This window comes from Lathyrus oleraceus, chromosome 6, assembly GCF_024323335.1.
Source record: "Lathyrus oleraceus cultivar Zhongwan6 chromosome 6, CAAS_Psat_ZW6_1.0, whole genome shotgun sequence".
Taxonomy (NCBI): domain Eukaryota; kingdom Viridiplantae; phylum Streptophyta; class Magnoliopsida; order Fabales; family Fabaceae; genus Lathyrus; species Lathyrus oleraceus.
The window spans coordinates 339109737-339119389 of record NC_066584.1 but is presented as its reverse complement, the minus strand read 5'-3'; the positions used below and the strand labels follow the sequence as shown (position 1 = coordinate 339119389).

Below are 9653 nucleotides of genomic sequence, written 5' to 3'. Positions count from 1 at the left end.
AAGTAAATATAATATAGTATAAATCTGGTAACACTAACAAGTGTTTCCCTGTGAGTCAGTAAGGTTACATGACAGTGGTACGTACGAGGCATGGGCTCATTTGTTAAATACAATTTCATTGTCAGACATGAGCTGTGATCTAAAAGATGTGAAATCGATAGAGAAAAACTCTCCACCAATTAAAATCAAACAATACGATGACATGGCATCACTATCATTCAGCCGCATCACGTAAAAACTTTCCGCATCCCTCGCACGTGACACCCATAACTCACTACTTTCCCATTATCCAACGCATGCCTCTTGGACACTCGTCCAATCAAGTTCCTCCACCTCACCCCTTTTTTTCCCCACCCCTATTCTATACTTAGCATGTTTAATTATTGAATTAGGATTCAATAATTATCCATTTATTAAATTAAATTAAAATTAATAGCCGACATGGAAAGTGAAGTTGAAAAAGAAAGTCATGTTTTCTCAGTAACAGTCATGTTTTCTGTTTAATTATGTGTCTGTTTTATCATTCATCATTTAACTGTCCTTTTTTTCTTATCTATTTTAGGAACAAAACCAAACCCACTTGCCCAAATTAGTTTTATTTTATTTTATTTTAAATTATAAATATATAATAATAAATAAACAGCACCAACACCAAGTAGATGCTGTTGCTGAATGAATCTATCTAAGAGTTGGATTGGATTGGATGATGATTTGATTTTTTATTTTTATAATATTCTTTTATTTATCTTTATTCATTTCATTCCTTTCTTTCTCCCACACCTTCACATGGGAACACTATAAAATTCATATATCTTTATAGCATATGATGGCGGTCCCTTCTGTTCTCAGTCACAATTCTGTGTTGAATAATAATAATACTGAGCTTCCAGTTGTGGACTAAGGGCTCCATCTAGGTAGGAGACAAACAAGGCCGGTGATCCAGATTCACCATCTTATTTACTGTTGTTGCTGCTGCAGGTGCACGGTATGGTATGCTGGTCTCCCACTAATGGTTATTTTAACCCTTACCTTTAATACCTTTCTTTCTTCAACTTGTACTTGAACTTGAACTTTCACAACAGCCAAGTTTTTCCCTTTCAAGGTTAGTTAGTACTATTTTGCTTCTTGTGTTTATATTTCATCATGTGTCAGGGTTGTTGATTTGATTGTTTTCTATGATTGGGTTTTACTTCATAGATTGTGACTAGTTATTTTGGTAAAGCCTTTGATAATTTTGTCGTATTGATGATAGAGTTCAATAGTTTTGTAACATCATCGTATATGGTTTTGATTGACTTGGTTATCTTGTTTTTTTTACTGTTGTAAATGTAGTTTGTGTTAAAATGTCAACCACGAGGCCTAGCCAATCGTCCAACAATTCGGGGAGGTCAAGAAATAGTGCTAGGATTATTGCTCAGACGACTGTGGATGCAAAGCTTCATGCAACTTTTGAGGAGTCCGGTAGTTCGTTTGACTACTCGAGTTCGGTGCGTGTTTCTGGCTCGGTGGATGGAGATCAACAACCGAGGTCCAACAAAGTGACGACGGCTTACCTCAATCATATACAGAGAGGTAAGCAGATCCAGCCTTTCGGGTGCTTGCTAGCTTTAGATGAGAAAACGTGCAAGGTTGTTGCGTATAGTGAGAATGCGCCTGAGATGCTGACTATGGTGAGTCATGCTGTTCCTAGCGTTGGTGACCATCCTGCTCTTGGCATTGGAACTGACATAAGGACTGTTTTCACTGCGCCGAGTGCTTCTGCCTTGCAGAAGGCGCTAGGGTTTGCGGAGGTTTCACTTCTTAACCCGATTCTTGTTCATTGCAAGACTTCTGGGAAGCCGTTTTACGCGATCATTCATCGTGTTACTGGTAGTTTGATCATTGACTTTGAGCCGGTGAAGCCTTATGAAGTTCCCATGACTGCTGCGGGTGCCTTGCAATCTTACAAACTTGCTGCTAAAGCAATTACAAGATTGCAATCTTTGGCTAGTGGCAGCATGGAAAGGCTTTGTGATACCATGGTTCAAGAAGTTTTTGAACTAACGGGTTATGACAGGGTGATGGCTTATAAATTTCACGAGGATGATCACGGGGAGGTGATTGCTGAGATAGCAAAGCCAGGCCTAGAGCCATATCTAGGTCTGCACTATCCGGCGACAGATATTCCCCAGGCTGCGCGGTTTCTATTTATGAAGAACAAGGTCCGTATGATAGTTGATTGTAATGCAAAACATGTGAAGGTTCTTCAAGACGAAAAACTCCCATTTGATTTGACTCTGTGCGGTTCGACCTTGAGAGCTCCACATAGTTGCCATTTGCAGTACATGGCTAACATGGATTCAATTGCTTCGTTGGTTATGGCAGTTGTCGTCAATGACAGCGATGAAGATGGAGATAGCGCTGACGCAGTTCTCCCACAAAAGAAAAAGAGACTTTGGGGTTTGGTAGTTTGTCATAACACTACTCCAAGGTTTGTTCCTTTTCCTCTAAGGTATGCTTGTGAGTTTCTGGCTCAAGTGTTTGCCATCCATGTGAACAAAGAAATAGAGTTAGAATATCAGATTCTTGAGAAGAATATCCTGCGCACGCAGACGCTGTTGTGTGATATGTTGATGCGAGATGCACCCTTAGGTATTGTATCACAAAGCCCTAATATAATGGATCTAGTGAAATGTGATGGGGCTGCACTCTTTTATAGAAACAAGTTATGGTTATTAGGAGCGACACCGACTGAATCTCAATTAAGAGAGATAGCTTTATGGATGTCTGAGTATCATACAGATTCAACAGGTTTGAGTACAGACAGCTTGTCGGATGCAGGGTTTCCAGGGGCTCTTTCTCTTAGTGATACTGTATGTGGAATGGCAGCTGTTAGAATAACTTCAAAAGACATAGTTTTCTGGTTTAGGTCGCACACTGCTGCAGAAATCCGATGGGGTGGTGCAAAGCATGAACCGGGCGACCAAGACGATGGTAGGAAGATGCATCCAAGATCATCATTCAAGGCTTTCCTTGAAGTTGTGAAAGCCAGAAGCGTGCCGTGGAAAGACTTTGAAATGGATGCTATTCATTCGTTGCAGTTAATACTGAGAAATGCGTCCAAAGATACAGATATTATAGATTTGAATACGAAGGCAATCAATACAAGACTAAATGATTTGAAGATTGAAGGGATGCAGGAATTGGAAGCAGTGACAAGTGAGATGGTTAGATTAATTGAAACAGCAACAGTGCCTATTTTGGCAGTGGATGTTGATGGGACGGTCAACGGATGGAATATAAAAATCGCCGAGTTGACAGGTCTTCCGGTTGGCGAAGCTATTGGAAAACATCTACTCACCCTGGTTGAGGATTCTTCAACTGATATAGTCAAGAAGATGCTCAACTTGGCACTGCAGGGTATGCCTTTTTTCCTTTTCCATCTTATTATCCTTTACTTAAGACTCTAACTGTTGATTTTGTTCTCTTATAATGTAATCAGGTGAAGAAGAGAAGAATGTTCAATTCGAGATAAAAACACATGGGGATCAGGTGGAATCCGGTCCTATTAGTTTGATAGTTAACGCATGTGCAAGCAAGGATCTTCGTGAAAATGTAGTGGGGGTTTGTTTTGTGGCCCAAGATATAACTGCTCAGAAGACTGTCATGGACAAATTCACCCGAATCGAAGGCGATTACAAAGCAATTGTGCAGAACCCAAATCAGTTGATCCCTCCTATATTCGGTACAGATGAATTTGGCTGGTGTTGTGAGTGGAATGCAGCTATGATTAAGTTAACCGGATGGAAGCGCGAGGAGGTGATGGATAAAATGCTTCTCGGAGAGGTTTTCGGAACTCAAATGTCTTGTTGTCGTCTAAAGAATCAAGAAGCTTTTGTTAATTTCGGCATTGTACTTAATAAAGCCATGACCGGTTTGGAAACAGAAAAGGTCCCTTTTGGCTTCTTCTCTCGAAAAGGCAAGTATGTAGAGTGCCTACTCTCGGTGAGTAAGAAAATCGACGCAGAGGGCCTAGTTACCGGAGTCTTCTGTTTCTTGCAGTTAGCTAGCCCTGAGCTGCAACAAGCATTACATATTCAGCGCCTGTCCGAACAAACCGCTCTCAAGAGACTGAAAGTACTAACTTACATGAAAAGGCAGATCAGGAATCCGTTGGCTGGGATCGTGTTTTCCAGTAAAATGCTGGAGGGTACTGACTTGGAAACCGAACAAAAGCGAATCGTGAACACTAGTTCTCAGTGCCAACGCCAGCTTAGCAAAATTCTTGACGACTCTGATCTCGACGGCATCATTGATGGGTATGATATCAGTAAATATATTGTTCTTTTAACATTTTTTTTTACCCTTACTCACATTCATGTGTGAAATTTTGACAGGTACTTGGATCTTGAGATGGCTGAATTCACTTTACATGAGGTACTGGTTACCTCTCTTAGTCAAGTCATGAATAGGAGTAACACAAAGGGTATCCGTATAGCCAACGATGTTGCGGAGCATATCGCGAGGGAAACCTTGTATGGTGATAGTCTTAGGCTTCAGCAGGTCCTAGCTGACTTTTTACTAATTTCCATCAATTCCACACCTAATGGAGGCCAGGTTGTTATAGCAGCCTCCTTAACTAAAGAACAGTTGGGAAAATCTGTCCATCTTGTTAACTTGGAGCTCAGGTAACTGTTCCATATTCACGCATGTATCGATTTTCAGTATCCGATGATTTAAGCCTCGGTAATAATCTTAGCTTTGGTGAAACTGCTAACTGCAATAAACTAATATCTGTATATATTTTGTTTGCGATTTGTGTAGCATAACACACGGTGGTAGTGGCGTGCCAGAAGCGGCGCTGAACCAGATGTTTGGAAATAATGTGCTAGAATCTGAGGAGGGTATTAGCCTACACATCAGTCGGAAGTTGTTAAAGCTTATGAATGGAGATGTTCGTTATTTAAAAGAAGCAGGAAAATCATCGTTTATTCTATCTGTTGAACTTGCAGCAGCTCATAAGTTGAAAGGTTGAAATTTTGGAAAAATAATAAAAGTGAACACGGCATGCTATTGTTCAATGTAACTCTTATTTTGTTTCATGTTTCTTTAACTTGTTGTAACGTATGTTGTAGATATGTGTATTAGTGTCTCTTTCACACTCGTGGCCTATTCTTATTTCTTAGTCATGCTTTATGTTTTTTGTTTTATTTTTAGAGCAATTAATGGCATGTGTGGGGATGAACGCAGTTGGGGAAAACAGTTAATAACAACTATGCTATGACTTACTGTACTAGTTTCTCAATATCTTCTTTCTCTGCTTTATTCAGTCCTGTCACCCATACTATATATAGTACACATATATAGTACAATCTAGGAAGAGTTTAAAAGAGTACATTCCACCCAATTACAAGTTCTGAATAACAAACTAGTGACTCTTTTAACAATCTTGATTACTCACAGCACTGACAAATAAAAGCTTCCTACCCCAGATTTGAGCTACTTGTACCTCATTGCATTTCTCTTTGCCTCGCAATTGTGGAATGGACTCCTCCTCTTCTGACCCTATCCTTTCCAAATCTTCCTCTTCATAGTTCATGACATCCCGAGTCCATCAAAACTGACCTTGTCCTTAAGGTCAAAGGTCGGGTAAATAGCATATATGTCTCTCAAAACTTGGTTTTGATCATTAATAGTGTCTTTCTTCCAATCCATCACAGCTAACGGCTTGATGTGAGGCCGGTATCCAAGAGGCATATCCAAGGTTTTCATAGTTGTATCAAAATAGGGTTTCAAGTTTCAACTGTGATATATGGAACATAAGACGAATCCTATGGGTGCATGGGAATTTCGATAGAAATGCTACCTCTCGAATTGGTGTGGAATTCATCTCTGATCCACGTACTCTTTCGTGTTGTCTGAACCTGCAGAACTTCATTTTAATCAGTCAGTGTGACATCTACTGCTTGCTTGTAGTCAGGGCGATTCTCAAACTTTCTAGAGGTCCAGACTGTTGAATTGTAATTCCTTGTGTCGAAGCATGTTGCTCGACAGGGACAAGGAAGTGTCGAACCACCTAGTGTGTCGAGTTGTGTTAGTGTGTCGAAGTGTCGAAGCATGTTGATTCACACAGGATTTCGACTTATGCTTATTTTAGTAGTGTTAACTATTTTGGACTTTTATAGTTTTGAGTTTTGGCTTGAGGTCCAAATTAACCTAAATCTATAAATAGAGAGAGTAACCCTTATTTTTGTAATGAAGTGAATAGAGTATTCATAACATTGTATTCATAGTATTTTACAGTTGCAAAGTAAATAAGAAGTTTTCCACAGTTTGTGGGCAGAGAGAAACTCTGCAGATTTTTAATTCTTCTTCTCCTTCATCATTCTTTACACTCTTTCTTTCTCCATTGTTCTTCTCTTTTCATTGATATTGTGTGGGTAATAATTATCTTGTTCATCAAGATTGATTGAAATTCTCCATAGATTTTGGAAGATTTCAAACATCTGGTATCAAGAGCTCTGGTTGAAACGATTCGTGGGAAGAAAATCACCATGGCAACGAATCATCCAAACGGATATTTTCCAGTAAATCTTCCGATTCTCAAGAACAACACTTATAAGAATTGGTGCAAGCAGATAAAGGTTGTGTTCTGTTATCAAGATCTTTGGGATCTTGTGAAGGAAGGAGTAGCAACGCTTGCAGAAGCCGCGACGGATCAAGAAAAGGCTGCACATAAAAAATTGAAGAAAAAAGATTATAAAGCTCTCTTTATAATCCATCAATGTGTTGATGCATATAACTTTGAAAAGGTTAGTGATGCAGAGTCAGCGAAAGAAGCATGGGAAATTCTGGAGAAATCGTTTGGAGGTGCAGAGAAGGTGAAAAAGGTGAGGTTACAAACTCACAAAATGACGTATGAATTGCTTCAGATGGAAGACAATGAAAGCATAACTGATTTCTTCACCAAGGTTACGAAACTGGTGAATCAAATCAAGGTATGTGGAGAAGTGTTGACATCAAGATCTGTTGTTGGAAAGATCTTGAGGTCGTTGGCTCCAAAGTTCGACCATGTGGTAGTAGCCATAGAAGAGTCGAAAGATTTGTCAAAACTGACAAAGGAAGAGCTTCAAGGGACGCTTGAATCTCATGAACAAAGAATAGGTGAAAGAGCTGCAGGAAAGTCGAAGAGTGATATGGCTTTGCAGGCTCAATCAACAAAAGAAAGAAAAGGCAAAGGTAGTTGGAATGGCAACAAAGGCAGATCAGGTTAGAACAATTTGACTGGTCGAAATCAGCAAGAAGGAGACTGGTCGAATCAGAGAAAACCCTGGAACCAAGGCAACCAAAGAGGTGGTGTTGCAGGTAGAGGAAGAGGTGGTGGTCAAAAGCCAGACAAGAGTCACATTCAGTATTACAATTGTAAAAGGTATGGTCATTATTCTAGTGATTGTCCAGAAAAGTAGAAGAATCAAGAAACTTATGCAAAGCTGGCGAAACATGAAGAAGAAGAGACGTTGTTGATGGTTACAACAAGAGATGAAGAGAAATTCAAGGACCAGTGGTACTTGGACTCATGATGCTCATCACACATGTCTGGAAGGAAAGATTGGTTTGTCTACATAAATCCCTCAATGAAGAACATGGTGAAATTTGCAAATGACAACACTCTACCAACTGAAGGTGTTAGTGATGTTTTGATTATGAGGAAAGATTACAAGAGGTCAGTAATTTCAAATGTGTTGTACATACCAGGCATGAAGAGCAATTTTTTCAGCATATGGCAGTTAGTCGAAAAGAACTACAAAGTGTCGATCAAAGACAAGATGATGAGAGTTCTCGACTCAAATGGAAGATTGATCTTGAAGGCTCCAATGTCTCAGAATAGAACCTTCAAGATTGAATTAAATGTGATGGAGCATAAGTGCCTTGCAACAACAGCCAACAGAGATGAATGGATATGACATTATAGACTTAGCCATCTCAATTTCAAAGACATCAGAGATTTGAAGAGAAGAAATATGATTTCAGGATTACTAGAAATCGACATTCCGAATAAAGCGTGTGAAGAATGCGTGCAGGCGAAGCAACATAAGAACAACTTCAGTAAGGATGCAGGAAGCAGGTCGAAGTAAATTCTTGAAGTCATATACTCTGATGTATGTGGTCCTCTCCAAGTGGATTTGATTGGAGGTAACAAATACTTTGTTACATTCATATATGATTTCAGTCGAAAACTGTGATCTTACCTGATAAAGAAGAAAAGTGAAGTGATCGAGGTATTTGCCAAGTTTAAATCTATGGTCGTAAGACAGAGCGGTCGAAAGATCAAGATTTTGAGGACTGATGGTGGTGGAGAATCTGTGTCGAAATATTTTGATGCATTATGTGTGAAAGAAGGGATTGTGCATGAGGTGGTGCCACCCTACACTCCACAGCAGAATGGAGTCGCATAAAGGAAGAAAATAACCATTATTAATATGGTTAGAAGTATGTTGAAAGGCAAGAATCTACCCAAAGAATTACAGGGAGAAGCTGTGTTGACTGCGACAGATATTCTGAACAGATGTCCGAAAAAGAAGCTAGAAGGAATCACGCTAGAAGAATGTTGGTCTGGTGTCAAGCCTAGCTTAAGTCATCTGAAGGTGTTTGAATCTGTAGCACATAGACATGTGCCAGATCAGTTGAGAAGAAAACTTGATGACAAGTCGAATCAGATGATCCTGATAGGATATCATTCAATTGGAGGATACAAGTTGTTAGACCCAGTGAATAAGCAAGTGGTGATCAGCAGGGACATGATCATATATGAGCTTAAGGAGTGGGATTGGACTGAGAATGTCAAGAAAGATTCAGTAAGAATCTTTTATGATGAACCCGCTTGTGAAGTCGAAAGAGAAGTTTGACAGGAAGAAGTCAGAGGTGAAGCAGGCCCAAGCAGACCTCAAAGAACAAGACACATGCCTGCAAGGTTGCAAGAATGTGTCATTACATCAGATGATGTGGTCGATGAAGAAGGTGAGCTGGTACATTATGCTTTCTACGCAGATGTCGAATCTGTTAATGTAGCTGAGGCATTGAAAGATTCGAAGTGGATGAGAGCAATGAACGAAGAGCTGAAGTCAATCGAAGTCAACAACACTTGGTCACTTGTCGAATTTCCCAAGACAAGAAGGCAATCGATGTGAAGTGGGTATACAAGGTGGAGTTGAATCCCAAAGGAGAAGTGACTTGATACAAGGTGAGACTTGTGGAGAAAGGATTTCTTCAGAAAGAAGGAATCGACTTCGATGAAGTTTTTACACCTATTGCTAGGATCGAAACAATCAGGTCGGTTGTTGGTCTAGAAAACATGAATAACTGGAAGATGTGTCAGATGGATGTGAAATGTGTATTCCTGAATGACCCCTTAGAAGAAGAATTTTATGTTGCACAACCAGCTGGGTTTGTGAAACAAGGCGAAGAAAGAAAGGTGTACAGGCTGCATAAAGCCCTATATGGACTTAAATAAGCTACAAGACCTTGGAACAAGAAGATATATGGCTTTCTAAGGGAGAAGGAATTTGTAAAGTTTAAATCGGAATATAGAGTATATGTAAGAAGAAGCAAGGGTGGATTGCTTATACTATGCCTCTATGTCGATGACCTGCTGAAAACAAGTAGCTGCAAGAAGG

General features: G+C 39.8%; 1 protein-coding gene across 3 annotated transcripts; it reads left to right on the top strand.

Annotated features, from left to right (window-relative positions):
• The first annotated feature begins 564 nt into the window (after positions 1-564).
• Positions 565-5460, top strand: LOC127097327 (phytochrome A). 3 transcript variants are annotated; one of them, NM_001426966.1, is made up of 5 exons: positions 565-985; positions 1333-3399; positions 3482-4298; positions 4377-4667; positions 4804-5460. In NM_001426966.1, the coding sequence occupies exons 2-5, from the start codon at positions 1344-1346 to the stop codon at positions 5012-5014; spliced, it is 3375 nt and encodes a 1124-aa protein (NP_001413895.1). In that variant the 5' UTR covers positions 565-985; positions 1333-1343; the 3' UTR covers positions 5015-5460. The 3 variants fall into 3 exon arrangements, with proteins under 3 accessions (NP_001413895.1, NP_001413894.1, XP_050891778.1); NM_001426965.1 differs by having other exon boundaries at positions 565-1102; positions 4804-5272; XM_051035821.1 differs by having other exon boundaries at positions 653-990; positions 4804-5284.
• The last annotated feature ends 4193 nt before the right edge of the window (positions 5461-9653 follow it).